General features: G+C 43.2%; 1 protein-coding gene across 3 annotated transcripts in view; it reads left to right on the top strand.

The window, feature by feature from the left end:
- The window catches only part of KIT (KIT proto-oncogene, receptor tyrosine kinase), an 84,989-nt gene that overhangs the window by 24,092 nt on the left and 42,294 nt on the right, over window positions 1–18,603 (top strand). For all 3 annotated transcript variants that reach the window (XM_036853342.1, XM_036853345.1, XM_036853344.1), the window contains exons 2-3: window positions 13,279–13,548; window positions 16,997–17,278. In XM_036853342.1, the coding sequence (XP_036709237.1) occupies window positions 13,279–13,548; window positions 16,997–17,278 (552 nt within the window). The remainder of the gene's footprint in view (window positions 1–13,278; window positions 13,549–16,996; window positions 17,279–18,603) is intronic.

Genomic DNA, 18,603 nt, shown 5'->3' with positions numbered 1-18,603 from the left:
CAAATATTAAATATCTTAGCAGACACCAAACAGTAATTTTGCTCGTGCCTCCAACCTGAGAGAAGCTTTGACAGATGTCGTACCTTTAGAAGGCATTTATTGGAAGCCTGAATCCTTGCTTCTGAGTCCTCTTAGTAAGTTTCCTTAGAAGAATGCAGAACATCTAACATCTCCTTGATCTTGGATATGCTTTTCAAACAGCAAAAGCAGCCTGAGGGCAGCTTCTCTTGCCCCCAGATGGCATGCTTGTGATTGGAGAATTGATGGAAAGAAGGAGTTGAGTGTTCAAGTACAAGGAAGCTCCCAGTTGGGCATCGTTGAGGGATCTGCGTGGGGACATGCTTTATAGCAGAGAACGAGGCCTGCGTGATTGGCCCAGGGATCACAGTAACAGCCAGAAAAGCAGAAAATACACATGCTACAGGAAAGGTGTGATCAACACAGGTGATTTATTAGTGCTGGGTTTGTCCATGTGGTTAAAGGCAGAAAATAGAGGGGCTGACTCGGCCCCCAGGAGGAAACTGCTCTCAGGAGCAGAGGCCGGAAGGGCCCAAACCACAGGTGAATCCACCGCGGCTGAAAGCCTGCAGAAAGGTGAGCCAGTGTGGGGTGGGAGTTGGGGTGATGTGGCCCAACCCTGCCTCTCCAGAGGAAGGCACCCCTGTTTTCACTGGGGCATCCCTTTCTAGCACCAGGGAGCCTGGTGAATCACTCTGGCTCAGACGTCCATGAGAGTGTGGGACCCACATGTGGTAGCACAGCTCCTTTGTGCCACAGATATTTTTCGGAAAAGAGCGTGTTCAAAGAAAGAGGGGCTTAAAAATAGTGTTTTTACCCCGCCTCAGTCACCTCATGGCCACGTTCATCAGCCCTTGAGGTCAGGCAGTAGCCGCCTAGGCCTCTCCAGCCAGTCTGTGTCGTGGTCTTCTCGGCTGGTCACTGCTCTGTGTCCCTGACTCCCATTCCTTCCTTCCTTTGCTGTCCTCCCTGGCTGCCTGCCCCCTTGGATACTCATCCCCCCACCTTTTCATGCGAGACCTCTGGCAGCTTCCATGTCTTCCATTTCCCCATCAGCCACTGCCTTCCTGCTCGCTGACTTCAGGAGTCCTCCCTCCTCCCCTTCCCCCCTCCTCCCTCCCCTCCTCTCCTCCCCCTCCTCTCCTTGACGTGCAGTCAAGGCTCCTCTTCTCCCACATCCCAGGCCTGCAGTACTGTCAGAGATTCTGGCAGGATTGGGTTCTGGTGTGCAGCCAGGGTTGCAAATGAGTGATATAGGTTCCATGTCTCTCCATCCCTCCTCCCTACTGCCAGTGACCAGTCCTTTGTGCTGAAGACTTTAGGGCTGATTCTCTGTCCATTTCTGTTCCCCCGCCTGCTGCCATGTCCTCCAAGATTCTAGCATCCTTCTAGAAGTCCCTCCGCACCCTCTAGCCTGGAATTTCCTGGTTCTCTCTTACCAGTCGAGTCATCACCATCTCCACCCTACTGTAGCCACCTCGGGCCTTGTCATTTCCTTCTCGGCCCCTCTGTTCTTTGCACTCTCCACTCCCTCCCTGGATGATTTTATGGGCACCCCGGGATACCACCCCCTGTGTGCTGGTGAATATGTCTGTGGCCCTGACCTCCCCTGCTGCCCCCGCCCCCATCAATTTGCAGAACCTTCCAGCTGCCACCTGCTGATCCAAATGCCTCTAAATCAGTTTTTTCCCCCTCCAGTCTGTTGGCACCCCATCTTCTCATAGGTGTAAGCCAAAAACAGGGGTGTCTTCTTTCCTTCCTCTTGCTTCCTTACTGCCTAGATCCGCCCATGCCGAGGCCCCGTACTCACCCAGTAAACACCCACCTCTCCTGTCCGTCCCATACCTCTGGCTTATGTTCTCATCAGCTCCTGTCTGGACCTAGTCTCCTAGCTGTCCTTGTCTCTAGTCCTGTTCTGTCAGTACTATCCTTCACTGCTCCCAGAGGGGTCCCCCCAAAACACACACCAGTAGCTCCCCATCTGGGCAGGCTCACCTCCTTACCATGACAAAGACCCCACTGGGTCTCTGGCCTCACACCTTGATGCTGCAGGGATTTTGAGTGACACCTGACTTCTAAGCATGCGTCTTGCTAGTTCTGTGACATTTGCTCCTGCGGTTCCCCCACTCGATAGACCGTCTGTGCCTGCAGTCTGGCCAGGTCACACCCATTTTTTAATCTGAGCTCTAGGAATCCTTTCTGACCCGTCTTTTTTTTTTTTTTTTTTTTTTAATTTATTTATTTTTGGCTGCGTTGGGCCTTCGTTGCTGCACGCAGGCTTTCTCTAATTGAGGTGAGCGGGGACTACTCTTTGTTGCGGTGCGCGGGCTTCTCATTGCGGTGGCTTCTCTTGTTGCAGAGCACGGGCTCTAGGCACGTGGGCTTCAGTAGTTGTGGCACAAGGGCTAAGTAGTTGTGGCTCGTGGGCTCAGTAGTTGTGGCTCGTGGGCTCTAGAGCGCAAGCTCAGTAGTTGTGGCGCACGGGCTTAGTTGCTCCGTGGCATGTGGGATCTTCCCGGACCAGAGCTCCAACCCATGTCCCCTGCATTGGCAGGGGGATTCTTAACTACTGCACCACCAGGGAAGTCCCTTGACCCCTCTTCTTGCCCACACGCTCTGTTGCCCTTTTTGTCTGCTCTTGCTTCATTGTATGGTCACTGTGTGTGTGAGTTCAGCTTCCCCGCTGGGCTGTCATGCCCTGCTCTGTATTCCTGGTCCTCAGCCCCACCCAGGCCAAATGGTAGGAGCTTAATTACCATTGCATCCGTGAAGACACGTTTCTGAAGTGCTGGCTTTGTTACTGAGCCCCCTCTCTTTGCCACTAATGACTAACGCTCCAGTTTTTCTTTCTCTGTCCTTCGGTTCCCTTCTGTCAATTAGTTCATAATCTTTACACCAACATTGAAATATGCTTAAGGAGCTGCTTTTTTAAAAAAAGACTGTGCTGCAGGATGTCTTTGTCATTGATATTTTGTGGTTTTAAACTGACTTTCAAATGGCGGATCATTTTATAATGGTCTGCTGCCATTGCTTGAAACCCTCAGCTGTCTCGAATATGGAAACAGATTTTGTATAATCACTAAATATCCTGGACCTAATGTAGTACCAAGACCTGGCATGCAGAGAGGAATTTTATTTTTAGAAGCTAAATACAAATTTGCATTGTACCAAGGAATTGTTTTTTTCAGGCCCCGAAAATAGGGGTATTACAGTGAGAGACTTAAAGGATGGTGAGGAGACTGTGTCAATTACCTATTGTTTATCTCATGTCTAAACCTGAGTAGATTTTAGCAGTGAGTTCTATTCAGTTGAGTACTTTAAATCTCTATGTTATAAGATTAAAGATATATCTGAACTTTTCTCTTACCCAGAAAATCCTTTGGAAAGTGTTCAATTGTGAATTGGAATTCAAGTGATCCAGTTAGGACTGTTCTCAAACTTGTCCGTGGAGGTGCTTTTAAAGGTTGGAGATGGTCGGGATTTGGGTGGTGTGTTTGTGAGTATGTAGTCGTGAGGCAGTTCAGTTTCTTTGAAAGCTCATGTTTTCCCCCTGAAAAAAATGCGTTTGATTTTTTTCTTTCTATTTTATGCTATGTATTATAATATAAAAGGATGTTTACTGTTATTTGTCACTGAGTGAAATTGACCTTCAAGAAGACTGTTAGCAAACACCCTAGATGAGGAAAGCACTGCTCTGTAAGATGATGTCTCAGATTATCTTCCCATATCCTGCACCTCTGCATTTCCTATACGTAGTCATTCCTTCGCTGTGCACTTAGTGAGCACATGCTGTATTCCTGATGCCCTGTGAGGCCTTTGAGGCTAGTGATGGCTACAGACCTGGCTTTGGATTCTGAGAGCTCACAGTTTGGGGGGTGGGGGTGGGTGGGATGGGATCCTCATAGGATGAGCTTTTCCTCGAATACACATACAAACACGGGCACATGCAAACACACAGACAAAGACTTCCTGGCTTAGCTCTCAAGGCCCCTCCCCCTGGAGCTTTTCATGGTCCTTTTGGGCAGAATGATAGCTGCTTCCTTTGAGTCCTGGGACCTGTTTGTGACCTCTCAGTATTTTTGTTTCATTTGTATTAGATTTGTCTCCTACGCAAGGCTGAGTTCCTCATCAGCATCTGGTTCACTACCATGGTAATAATTATGCAATAGATGCATGTTGACATGAAAGATGTCTTAATGGTTCTGGTGGCGTGGCCTCACCACAGTGGAATGGGGGCCATGCTGGATCCTCCACGGCGTGGCTTCCTCCAATTTGCGTGGGGATCCGGAGTGGATTCACACTCTCCCTGTCGCTGGGCAAGAGCATTTTTAAGGACTTGTGTGGTTTTCACTGAGCTCATACCCCCAACCCCAGCTTTATTCTATTTGCAGTATCATCTACTTGTTTTCAAAAGCCTCATGGGTGTTGTGGGCAATTACTATGATCCTTCCATCTTGATTTTTATCCAGTTTACTCCTATGGGAATATAAAAGTGTGTCAGAAACAGTAGGATATACAAATCATTAGCCCTTTTATTACGAATTGTGGTTGAACAGTATGTGAACCAGAGAGGAGCTGAACTACAGTGGAGCTTTGAGCTTTGCCTTATTCACAGCTCTACTTCCCCAAAACTAGAATAGGCCTCTCTATGTGGGTTTTCTTCCCTGCCATTATTTCGCCTGGTTCCTTATATGTGTGTCCAAAGAGGAGAAGGTTTTGAAATAACTTCCTTACTTTTAACCCCAGCTATAAATTCAGTCTTTGCAGCTTTAGACATTTGTGAAGGGTATAAAGACCTTAGGAGGACAAGTTGAGACTCCAGATTGATTAACAGTTGACATGGTCCAACCACTACTGAAGGTGGTTGGGGAGCAACCTGTGCTCAAGCCAGTCGCCCCGACTTACACAGGTCATTAAGAAGCTTGTACTGTAGAAGCCCACTCTGGACTCGAGTCTTTTAAGCCACAGGTCACAAAAAATACAGGTCTACCTTGAATGGTTTATTTCACTTAAGAAAAGAAAGATGGATGGCTTTGTTCTTTTTGATGGAGAAACAGAACTTTTTCTTTGAGTTTGGGTTGACTTTGAGTTTGGGTTGACAGATGGGAGTTCTCAGGCAGTCTGAGCTGCTGTCTTCCCCATACACCACACCCACAATATAAGGCCTGCAGTTTCTAATTTCAGTTTCTTTAAACGTAGTGCCTGTGAGACAGTCAGAATGCAGACTTCCCCACCCACCCCGTGTTTGTGAAGTGGAGACCCTCCCCCAATCTTCTAATGTTTCACCCACATTTAACTTGAAGAACCTGTAGGGTTTTTTCAGTTGAGCCACCTTATAGAGTGTTGCTTAGTTATCAGAGAATCAACAGCTTTCCCCAAACACACACACACACACTCACACACGCTCATATTTCATCAATTTTCATAACATGTACTTATATATAATATAATATCAAGTCCAACTTCCATAAACAGGTTTGAGAATAAAACCAAAGGACTCAGATAGTGTGAGGAGAAGAGCAAAGATGTACAGGAGAAGAACTCTAGTAGCCTTGAGCGTTCAAGTCTCTTGGGCAGTAGTCAGTGTGGTTTAAAATTTCTAGCTTATTCAGCCCAGAGTGCTAAAAGAGGCTTCTGCTGTGCATGACTACTCTGTATAAGGTAGTAGAGAGCTGGGAAGAAAGAGAGCTGGTGTTCAAGCCCTCAAACACAGCTGTGTGGAACAAATAAAAATAATAAGTGATTAATTTTTTAACGCTGTGATTTAAGATAAACTTGGGGGGCCCACAGAGGCTACTACTAGAGGTCAGAGTGGTCAGATAAGAAAGAGCCCAGGTAGCTGAGAAAATTTGAGGCTTCCCCCGTGCCTTGAAGAATTACTGATTTTTAAAAAACTTTAGTTTTTAAAAAAAATTGTGGTAAAATATACATAATATAAAGCATACCATTTAAAAGTGTCTAATTCAGTGCCATTAAAGTACATTCACAATGTTGTGCAACCATCACCATATCCATTTCCAGGACTTTTTTTTTAATCATCCCGGACAGAAACCCATTAAACAGTAACCCTCCATTCCTCCCTCTCCCTAGCCCTTGGTAACCTCTATTCTACTTTCTGTCTCTATGAATTAGCCTATTCTTGATACCTCATATAAGTGGAATCATACAGTATTTATCCTTTTGTGTCTGGCTTATTTCACTTAACATAATGTTTTCAAAGTTCATCCATGTTGTAGCATATGTCAGAATTTCATTCCTTTTTATGGCTGAATAATATTTTGTTTTATGTATATACCACATTTTGTTTATCCATTCATCTGTCGATGGACAACTGGGTTTTTCCACCTTCTGGCTATTGTGAATAATGCAGCTATGAACGTTGGTGTGCAAGTATCTGTTTGCATCCTGATTTCAATTCTTTTGGATATGGTTGAATTTTACACTAGAAAGAGGTTACAGAGGGTATGTTGGTATTTATCTTGAACTATTGTTAAAATCTTGCATTGTTGACTGTTCATAAGTGCCCTTTTCCTCCCTTATTTGTGCTTCTTGAGAGCAAGGACTGTTTCCTAGGTCCAGCACTTAGCAAGGTACCTGGGATAAGTATTTGCTGAATAGGTCCTGGAGTTCCTAGCCCAGAGCCATCATTCATTATAGTACTTGGTCCCCAGAATGGTGGGTTTTGCCATCTATCATTTTTTGGGGGGCTCATTAATTAACATGTGTTCAGGAAACAGAAAGCAACTCTTGATATTTTTATTAGCCAAACATAATTAGGGAAGTATATGTTCAAATGCAAAGGGTCCTGATATAGATAAAACCCAATTCAACAAACGTTTGTTGAGAACTTGCTATGTACCTGATATATTTCAAAATGTGTGATTCCAGAGCAATTTCAAAGGTCAGTTGGAATAAATTATTGGTATTGCTTTTTAAATATAATAAAAGTATGTGTGTATATATGTCTGTGTGTTTGTATATATACGTATACACACACATATATATATGTTTTAACAGGAATCTCTAGTTTGTTTTTTTTTTCTTGTGAGAGCATTATAGTTTGGAGACAAGAGAATAATATCCACAGCCCCACTCTGATATAAGCTCTATTTTCATTTTATAGTATGAGTTTGAGGGTTGAACTTATCATTTATTTTGAAAATAAAACCCTGAATGTTTCTGGTGGGGAATATTTAAAAAATTTATTTTTTAAAACTCTAGAAGTAAAGTGCAAACTAATGATATCAAATTTGGAGGTATCCATAGTAGTTTTAATGGATGAATTAAGCCACTCCCTTTTCTTAGTGGAGCACGGAATAGACAGTTGTGCTCTTTTGGGGATTGGTCGGAAGACTGTTAGCATCTGTTACAGGAGCTGGGTGTTTTGGAACCTGTCCTTCCTCCAATCTTTTATATGTTCAGGGATTGAAGGGAATCTTTTTTATGACTATGCTAGGGAAAAAAAGTACAATTTAGGATCCTTACCCTGAGGGCCCTAAGACCTTGCCGTAGGTAGAGAAGGTAAGATATAGATGTAGACCACTATGGTACAGCAGTAGAAGCCAGATGGGTGATGGGGCTGAACATGTTAGAGGGATTTAGTGGGGACAGGTGATCACGACCTGGAGTGGTTAGGGAACAACAGCCGTGAAGACAGGGCTTTCCGTATGACAAAGAGGTGAATTGGTGGAGTAGCTGTGCCCTGGGGACATGGGCAGAGAGATGGGCATAGCAAGGACTGAAGCGTGTTTGCAGCATCCTTAGCCTAAGGGTCTGTCTGACTGGAGAGGCAGGTTAGGTCCAGAGGAAACAGCTAGAAATTAATCCCGTGAAAATGCTTTGTAAGCCGCACATGATGTCAGTGTTAGCTGCTGCTGCCTCTGTTACGGGTTTTGAGGCTGGGAGTGGGGTTGTTGAAAAAGTGGTGTTTTAGGCTGATGGGTCTCAGGGTTATGAGGCTGGATGATTTGGGGGTGGGGTGAGTGGAGGCTGGAGGCATGGAGATCCTTCAGGAGAGGATGTTCTCTCCATGACACTGTAAAAGGGCTAGTCTGGGGTGGGACAGCAGGAGTGGAAAGGCATACAAGGATGTGTGGCAGAGGCTCTGCAGAAAGAGTGCTATGATTTTACTGCCAAGGAGGGCGAAGTCAGGCAGAAATCTGCTTGGGAAATGATGGACCCATTCACATCCATAGGAAGTAAGTCAGGACTGATTGTAGGGAAGATAAGAGATTCTGTTTTTAGAATAATTGTGTCTCGTATTTATTATGTGTTTTCTATGTGCCTGAGCACAATTCTGAGTGCTTTACATAACAGTTTTATGAACAGGTGCTGTTACTGTCCCTACTTTCAAGATGAGGAAACCGAGGCAGAGATGATTGGTAACTTGCCTAAGGATCACACACTTAGTAAGTGGCAGAGCCAGGATGCAAATCTGTACAGTCTTATCTCTAGAGATTATCATACTAACTGAAGTAAGTCAGAACGAGAAAGGCAAATACCATATGATATCACTTATATGTGGAATCTAAAATATGACACAAATGAACTCATCTACGAAACAAAAACAGACTCACAGGCATAGAGAACAGACTTGTGGTTGCCAAGGGGAAGGGATGGAGTGGGAGTTTGGGATTAGCAGATGCAGCCTATTATATATAGGATGGATAAACAACAAGGTCCTACCATATAGCACAGGGAACTGTAATTTCAACATCCTGTGATAAACCATAATGGAAAAGAATATGAGAAAGAATATATATGTGTATAACTGAATCACTTATAGCAGAAATTAACACAACATTGTAAATCAACTATACTTCAATAAAATAAATTCAAACAAGTTTTAGAAACCTCAGAAAAAATGAGTCAAGCTCTTACCTAGGATGCTTTATTGCTTCACTGTAATAACTAGCATTTATTACAAACTGCCCAGTCCTGTGTTAAGCTCCTTGCGTGTATTTATCGCATTTGATTTGCATTAGAACTCTGTGAAATGAGGGTATTTCTATCATCATTTTCCAGATGTGGAAACTTGGGCACAGAAAGCTCGAGTGGCCTGCCTTAGGTCACACAGCTAAGCCTTGCCTACGTTGGGGTGGCAGGTCTCCAGAAGTCAACAGTATTTATTCAGCCAGGTTGTAGTATCTGCATATGCCCTTAAGACCCACTCATGAGAAGATTGAATTGATTGAAATATATTGCAATATAAATTCTTGAGAAGTTTTGGATTCAGTTTACTGTCAAGGTCGCTCATATGGACTAGGAAGTACTCTTTTTTTTTTTTTGGCCGTGCCACGTAGCTTGTGGGATCTTAGTTCCCTGACCAGGGATTGAACCCAGGCCCACAGCAGGGAAAGCACCAAGTCTTAACCACTGGACTGCCAGGGAATTCCCGGAAGTATTCCTTTTTTAAAGGGGATAAATAATTGAAATAATAGCATCTCCATTTACCGCTGTGCCCATTTTCATTATTTAATGCACTGTATGACTTTAAAAATAATCCTAACCACTTCATTCCCACATTCTGGCTCCTTCATTTAGATACTCAGCCTAGTGGGCTCACAGTCTCGTCCATAGCACTTCTCATATTGTTGGTGCTCAGTAACATTTTTTTTTTTAAACTTCTTTATTGGAGTATAATTGCTTTACAATGGTGTGTTAGTTTCTGCTGTATAACAAAGTGAATCAGCTAAACGTGTACATATATCCCCATATCTCCTCTCTCTTGCGTCTCCCTACCACCCTCCCTATCCCACCCCTCTAAGTGGTCACAAAGCACTGAGCTCATCTCCCTGTGCTATGCGGCTGCTTCCCACTAGCTATCTATTTTACATTTGGTGGTGTATATATGTCCATGCCACTCTCTCACTTTGTCCCAGCTTACGCTTCCCCCTCCCCGTGTCCTCAAGTTCATTCTCTACATCTGCGTCTTTATTCCTGTCCTGCCCCTAAGTTCTTCAGAACCATTTTTTTTTTTTTTTTTAGATTCCATATATATGTGTTATTAGCATACGGTATTTGTTTTTCTCTTTCTGACTTACTTCACCCTGTATGACAGACTCTAGGTCCATCCACCTCACTACAAATAACTCAATTTTGTTTCTTTTCATGGCTGAGTAATACTCCATTGTATATATGTGCCACATCTTCTTTATCCATTCATCTGTCGATGGACACTGAGGTTGCTTCCATGTCCTGGCTATTGTAAATAGAGCTGCAATGAACATTGTGGTACATGACTCTTTTTGAATTACGGTTTTCTCGGGGTATATGCCGGGTAGTGGGATTGCTGGGTCATATGGTAATTCTATTTTTAGTTTTTTCAGGAACCTCCATACTGTTCTCCATAGTGGCTGTATCAATTTACATTCCTGCCAGCAGTGCAGGAGGGTTCCCTTTTCTCCACACCCGCTCCAGCATGTATTTTTGTAGATTTTTTGATGAGGGCCATTCTGACTGGTGTGAGGTGATACCTCATTGTAGTTTTTATTCGCATTTCTCTCATGATTAGTGACGTTGAGCATCCTTTCATGTGTTTGTTGGCAATCTGTATATCTGGAGAAATGTCTATTTAGGTCTTCTGCCCAGTTTTGGATTGGGTTGTTTGTTTTTTTTGATATTGGGTGCTCAGTAACATTTGGTGATTATGGTTGAACTTACTGTTAATCTTCTGTGAATCAAGGCTGCTGAGCATCTTCTGATCTGGGAGTGTACTTTGTTTTTTTGTTTGTTTGTTTGTTTAAATTAATTTATTTATTATTTTTGGCTGTGTTGGGTCTTCGTTTCTGCGCTAGGGCTTTCTCTAGTTGCGGCAAGCGGGGACCACTCTTCATCGCGGTGCGCGGGCCTCTTACTATCGCGGCCTCTCTTGTTGCGGAGCACAGGCTCCAGACGCTCAGACTCAGTAGTTGTGGCTCACGGGCCCAGTTGCTCCGCGGCATGTGGGATCCTCCCAGACCAGGGCTCGAACCTGTGTCCCCTGCATTGGCAGGCAGACTCCCAACCACTGCGCCACCAGGGAAGCCCCTGGGGGTGTACTTTGCATGACATCATGGAGCTACAATTGATGCCGTGGTTGGAAGGTGCCCAGATGAAATATTTGTCTGGGTTAACAAAGTGGAACTGAGACTGGTCATTTATACACACCTTCAGGGGGCAACTTCATCCCTTCTTTAGAGCACCTTTGGTCTGTCCCTCTCCATGGATTCTGTTTCTTCCATCTTCAAATGCCAGCAGGCCTCCTATTTTTTTTTTTTTTAACTTTTAACCTTCTTTGACTACAGATCTATTTCTTCTGTGCTTTCTCCTGCCACAGCTCTCTAAGAAGAGGTCTACACTTGCAGCCTTTAACCTTGAAGCCAACAGAAATTCCCACTCAACTGAAATTGGATTTCCTGTGGTGTCTTTCTAACCAAGTCTAGGGAGGCTTGGTTCGTTCCCATTGACCTTGCTCAGCCTCTGCCCTGGGACCCACCCACCTTCTCTTTGAAACCTTTTGTGTGTTGCCTGCCTTGCCTCTTTAGCCTCTTCCCTTCCTTTCTGGTGGTCTCATTTTCAAAAATCTCTTTTGACTCTTTCCTACCCACTCTTAGCTGGTAAGATTGGTACTCGTTGTGTTCCTCTTTTGTCTACAAACCCTCTCCTTGGATTATTTGTTCGTGTCTTTTAACTTCACAGGTATTACTCTTCCTCCACCATCGGAATTTCGGGTTGTCAGGTGAGAAGTCCATCTACCGCCCAGGTAGCACCTGGGAGCAGGTCTCTTGCTTCTCCCGTCCCTGTCCCTTTCTGACCCTCCCTTTCTATCTCCATCTCTGCCCTGAACTTGTGGAGAGGCTCCTGGTATGTCCTACTCCTGCTGCCGCCCCTTCCTCTACCTGGCTTGGATGGCTTTTGCTCCTCCTTCATAACCCACGTCAGTTCTGTCTCTGACCTTGTATGTGTGCAGGGGGCACAAATCCCAGGCACATGAACCATTCCCCCCATGATCCTGCAGAAGTGGCTGAAAGCCCCCCAGGGAGCTCTGTTCTCCTGGTGCCCCAGCCCATCTCACCCAGGTCATATGTGAGTCAACCTTTTGTATTTTTCATGGCACTCTAGCCACTAATGTGCTCTTCCTCTGGCAGTATCAGATCTTCCTCTTTTCGTCTCAAATCCTTGCTGTGGGTTCTGTGGCTTCTGCCTACCTTAGGACCAGAGCTTTTCACTGGTTTCCCTGAATCTAGTTGACCTCTGGTATCTCACTGTGCATGAGTGTCTCCGTGGTATGTATCTCTGGTACGTGTCTGTCTTTTCTTTCTCCTCTTCTGATATTGTGAAAATCCAGCCCACTTCTTTTTCTTTAGCCTAAAGCTAAACCTTGTATCTTTGTTTCATTATTCTGACATTGAACACTGTGTACTTTAAGCTCCGGAAGTGTAAGGACCGTGTGTCCCATTTATGTGGATTTTCTCCCAGCACCTAACAATGCTTTTGTAGATCACAAGTAATGAACAGATACTTGCCTTCATGCTACAGATGCATGCGTGCACAAATGAATGAATGAATTGGCTGCTGTGAATTTTCTAAGGTTCAAGTTTCATATTCGGAGTCTATAGTTTATATCTTTAAACTAGTTTCCTATGTAGGAAACCTCTCTAGGCATTAGGTTGATCAGGCCGCAACCCAACGTAGGCCAGGAAATCTCATGATCTGACCATTAAAATAAGATTTTCATTTTCTGCCTTATTATTTGAAACTTACAGATAGTCCTTTTTTGATGACCATCACCATATAAGGAGAATTGCATAGAAATAACTGAATTCACAAAGTTTTAAGAAAAAGCCAAGTTAATCATGATCATGTACATTTTGCTTAAAGAGTGACAGCCCAGTAGTTTTTTTTTTAATAGTGCAAGATTTTGCTTTTGTTGTTTCTAGACTGGGTGTCAGCATGTCAGTATCATTGCAGTGGCCCATGTTCAGAGTAGAAACTTGACCCCGCTGTGTGTTTAACCCAGAGAAGGCCATGGCATCCAGCAAGTCTTGGCTTGCATACCAAGGGTGACCCTCAGGATTAATTGAGGGTTGCAGAAAATAACTTAATTTTCTAGATGAACTTGAGAAACTTTAAAAAGAACTCTCTCCCCATAAATAGCTGGGCAGCTTTGTCCTATTTTTATTGTCGAGTACACAGAAGATGGAAATCAATATTGGAAGAAATCCTTATTTCGCCTAAGAAAAAGATCACATTCAACACGATTTTCATTTTTCTTGGCAGGCTCTTCTCAACCATCTGTGAGTCCAGGGGAACTGTCTCCACCATCCATCCATCCAGCAAAATCAGAGTTAATTGTCAGTGTCGGCGATGAGATTAGGCTGTTATGCACCGACCCAGGATTTGTCAAGTGGACTTTTGAGACTCTGGGTCAGTTGAGAGAGAAAACATACCCAGAATGGATCACCAAGAAAGCAGAGGCCACAAATACAGGCAATTACACGTGCACCAATGAAGGCGGCTTGAGCGGTTCCATTTATGTGTTTGTTAGAGGTAAATGCTCAGCTTTCTTTGATGCTATACTTAGAGAACTTTATATCCTGTCCTTAATTAGGGATGACATATAGATGGCTGAGTCATGGATAAAATATTACTGGCTGGGTCTAGGAAGCATAAGACAAAAATTTTTTTTTGTTCGTTTCCCCCGTCTTTTGATACATAGTGGCTTTGGGTATGACTCCAGCTGAAGGTCTGCAAGGCTGTGATACTCTTCCTAATGAGATTACAATATGGTTTAGCCCATTTGTCCTGGTGATGTGAGTAAACCCTGAGAATAAATTAGGCCCTTTGGGAAGGCGGCATTTTAATGCCTTGAGATTCCAGATACTCCCACTTAGTAAAAACACTTCAGGGAACTAAAGGCCTAAACAGATCAAAGCTTCAAATGAATTGACCCACTTTTAGGGAGTAAATTCCAGAAAAATAACTCAGTTGGCTAAGCACACCCTGTCCTTCCTAGGTTCTTAATAGAAGTCAGTTCATTCATTTAAAAAATTATGACCTCTTAGAAACAAAAGGAAAATGTGATGGTTGGATTTCTGTACCTCATCTCATGTGATGAATGCAGTGATTCATCTGTGTTTGTGCTTTTAATATCCTTGTCAGGAGGAGATTTCCTGGGGGGCTAGGGGCAGGGATAAGGGAGGAGTCTCTTTTTGCTGATGTAAAAACTGAAGCACTTAAAGCTTAAGAGACATACCCACAGTATAGGAGGAGAAATAGTTTCAGTTCTAGTCCTGGGTTTGTACCTGGCCTGGGGTTGTCCTTGCAACCTCATGCATGGTATTGTGGAAGAGGACCGAATAAATTTATCCTAGATTGTGGATCTGAGCCCCGCCTAGAGTCACAGTTCCTCACGGCAACACTTGGATGAGATCGCCTGCTCTGTCTTCCTTATGTAATTGTTATCAGGGAGACAAAATTGTGCAAATTCTAGTTCTGTCAAGGGTTAGTAAAATTGCCTCTCATGTTCTCTGTACAGAAGGTTGCCATGAAACTGACGCTGCCTCGCCTTAGTTATCTTTACTCTTTCCTGGGTGGGTAGCTGCAAAGAAAGACACGTTGAAAAGCCACAGCTAGCCTCCGGGTATGGTTCCATAATTGTTGAGCCGACCATGTCCTGTTCTTTGACATTCAAGAAGGTACTCTGTAATTTCCAGGTGGTAATGAAGTATCATTCTGCTTATGAATAGGATGGGTAGACAGCTGAATAAATAGGGAAACTGCTGCATTAGCCAAATCAGTCTCACAGAGCTCACAGATTTTCTTGATGGGGGAAGTCATCCCCAATAACTTAGAACTGTACTTAATTATTACCGATTTAAGATGTTCAGATGCTTAAGTAATGCTTCTTAAACAGCAATGAAGGAAATTGGGACATTGCTGTAGGAACTATGACTCAAGTGACTGAGAAAGAATAGATGGAAAACTAACCAGCTATAGCCTCGAACCGTATTTCAGCCATTATGAGATAATTTGTTTGCAGAGTAACTTAGAAAGGCTGGGAGGTGCATAATTTGTTTTGGAAAACTCTTTGAAAATTGATCAAAATTATATGATAAGTATATTTCAATTATGTCATTGATTTTTGTGGGACACCCGATTTACAGATGGAAAGGACAATTAAAAAACATTTTAAGTGTAATCTGTTGGCCCAACCCTGTATCTGTATTATCTTTACACAGTAGAGGCGGCAGCATATTGTGTATACAGAATGAGGTTTGTATTTGCTAATATGAGGTCCCAGTTGACCGGAGGCTTTCCCAGTCCATGCCTGGTGTCCTGGCATAATTATTAAGAGTACCCCTTTCAGTCACAAATATCCTGGTTTGGACAATCAAGTATTTGCCATAGCATTTCTGAAACTCATAAACTCCTCGTGTGCATATCAATTTATTTGATTTCTAGAAGTTCTATTTATACATATCTTTCAAGGAATATGAATAGAGTGAGACCCACATGTTATTTATACTGTGTGGCCTCCTGATAGTTTTCTAGATTCTATTCAGAAGCTGGAAGATCCTGGAGACTGGGAACTCTGGAAAGAGGCCCACGCAGAGGGGTTAGGGTTTTGTAGGAATGAAAACACTAAACGACAATTTTATGATGATTCAGTTTTGTTCATTTTCAGTCTTAATTTTACTCTATTGTTACTTATAAGCTGATTGAAATTTATCTTAATGAAGAAAGAATTGTGTGGAATGTCCCTGTGCTCAGGGTGTTCACCGGGTTGTTCTTAGGAACTTTCTGAAACCCGTGTTGTTACAAACAATGGAGATGCTGGTAATTCTCTCACTTTATAAGGAAAAACATCTGGACCCCTCCAGCTCCTTCTCCACATTGATGTACTCTGCACTGTTACTACTGATTATCATACAAGCTGCAGGCTGACCCATGGGGTTCCCATATTCCTTGCTTCTTAGCACATCTTGAGTACTGATAACACGGGTTAGTCCCCTTTTTAAACATTTCTTATTTTTTTCCCTTTCCTCTCATTGAATACCCTCACATGGCTCCTAGATCATGGTCATTTTGCCTCCCTCTAAACCTCTGTGTTCTTCTTTTAATTCATAGACTCTTTCCCATGCTTCTCCCTTAGTCTTGGAGGCGTATAGTACATATTTGACTTTGAAGTCAAGCACACTTGGAGACAAATGAGGCAAGTTATTGTATCACCAGAGGGAAATTATTTCACCTTTCTGAACTAAATAGGTCTTCTTACTTGTTAAATAGATTAAAATATATATATATATATATATGATTAATTCGGAAACTGGTACAACAAGGAAGTATATTTGGACACTTTTCAAAAAAGTGATAAAGGCTCACACAAAAGTAGAAGTTGTGTCAATTAGATAAGATCAAAACAAATTCCAGATTGGACAGTAAGTGGGAAAGTCCTGAACAAGGTATAATTCTACTTTTCTCACCCTATTAGATACCATCAGGCTGGCTTATTCTTGGCCCAGTTTCTTTGGAGTGTTACCTGCTGTAGAAAAAAAGTAACTATTACAATAAAATATTCCCAGAGCTTTAAGAGTTCAAATTGTGATATAAGTCAGACCTGGCTTTGAGTTCTATCTTGCCATTTCTGGGCTGTGTCACTTAAGGAGAGTTACTGTTTTTGAGACGTCAGTTTATCGATAAAATGGTTATAATGATAGTGCCTGTCACATAGGGGTGTATTGAGGATTAAATGAGAATGAGAAGTGTGTAATGGTCCAGGCTTAGTGCCTGACACGTGGAAAGTGTTTACTAAGTGTTAACTCTTCCTTATTAGTATGATTCGGATAAATTCTACTTTTGTTTGCAAAGAATAAAGTCAGCAGCCATTTGGGCCACTAGGAATTGTTGTTATGAGCGGCAATATTTTAGATTTTTGTAAAATGTTTTCAGTGTCTGTGACCAGCCATTCAAACTACTGATTGTTGATGTGCTGTAGATCCTGAGAAGCTTTTCCTGGTTGAGCTTCCCTTGTACGGGAAGGAAGGCAACGACACGCTGGTCCGCTGTCCTCTGACAGACCCAGAGGTGACCAATTACTCCCTCACGGGGTGCGAGGGGAAACCTCTTCCCAAGGACTTGACGTTTGTCGCTGACCCCAAGGCCGGCATCACGATCAAAAACGTGAAGCGCGAGTATCATCGGCTCTGTCTACACTGCTCGGCGAACCAGAAGGGCAAGTCCGTGCTGTCGAAGAAATTCACCCTGAAAGTGAGGGCAGGTACGGGCCCTTGTTTGCTTTCTTCTGGGAGTCGGAGCATCCTGTGATCTAAAAGAAGACTTCTCTCTTCTCACTGGTCCAACTTAGTATGTCACTCAGGTAGCTTCTCGGATTGTTTCCCCCAGCCTCAAAATAATGCCGGCTGCTTGTGATTACTTTATTTCACAGTCTCCATCCCATGTGTTGGGTCCACGACCACCTCCAGCTGGGTGTGTCTACCAGGGATGGGCATTCAGATGGTCCTGGGGACAGTCTTTAAACCTACTGACATCAGGACATCCCAGAGTTTCATAATTGCACAAAGTGTTCCTTCCAAGAGAAACTCATTGGGAAGCCTTGGTTACACGGAAAAGATTAGCACACAGATTATTCACTCCTTGATTTACTATTGATCTATGAATTGACTTCCTCCTCAGCTATTTAATTTTAATACCTTCTCAAACTATTCACAATCTGAGGAGGAAAGTACCAGCTGACTTTGGACCTTGTTATTAATGTGGCATTATGTAGAATATTTTGATAGCTGGAAGATACCCAGATTTTTGTATTTCAGAGATCATCTAACTCGACACCAGTTGGCATTTAGCTATTGCGTAGTTTTTATTAAGGCTTTTGAAAAAGGATGCTCTTTGGAATTAAGGAAAGTTTGATTATTTTTAAAACCTGTGATTTTAAGAAATAAGACGTTATTTTTTTTTTAATTATTATTTATTTATTTATTTATTTGGCTGTGTTGGGTCTTCGTTTCTGTGTGAGGGCTTCCTCTAGTTGTGGCAAGCGGGGGCCACTCTTCATTGCGGTGCGCGGGCCTGTCACTATTGTGGCCTCTCTTGTTGCGGAGCACAGGCTCCAGACGCACAGGCTCAGTAGTTGTGGCTCACGGGCCCAGTCGCCCCGCAGCATGTGGGATCTTCCCAGACCAGGGCTCGAACCCGTGTCCCCTGCATTAGCAGGCAGATTCTCAACCACTGCGCCACCAGGGAAGCCCTAAGACGTTATTTTTACAGCGCATGGGAAAGATGCCTGTTTGGTTAAAAGAATATAATTAGTTGTTGGTCACATTCTCATGAAACCATCAAGTCAAATAAAGTGAAGGCAGCTTCACTATGCCAGGGCTTCTACCTATTTCAAAATAGCATTGATCAGGATTATTATAATCTCAAAGTAGACAGTCTATCTTTTTCACTCGGTGTTAATGAAGTTACTTGAGGGATGTACAATTTAATTGCTGATGTCTTCAAATATACAAGTAATACAGATCGGTTAGTACCATACCTTATATCTTATTTAAAAGACCACAAAGTGAGCTGGGGACAGCTGAGGAA

The sequence above is a fragment of the Balaenoptera musculus genome, chromosome 5 (assembly GCF_009873245.2).
Source record: "Balaenoptera musculus isolate JJ_BM4_2016_0621 chromosome 5, mBalMus1.pri.v3, whole genome shotgun sequence".
In the NCBI taxonomy this organism is placed as follows: Eukaryota; Metazoa; Chordata; class Mammalia; order Artiodactyla; family Balaenopteridae; genus Balaenoptera; species Balaenoptera musculus.
The sequence above is the reverse complement of the archived record's forward strand: the minus strand, read 5'-3'. Positions and strand labels throughout refer to the sequence as shown.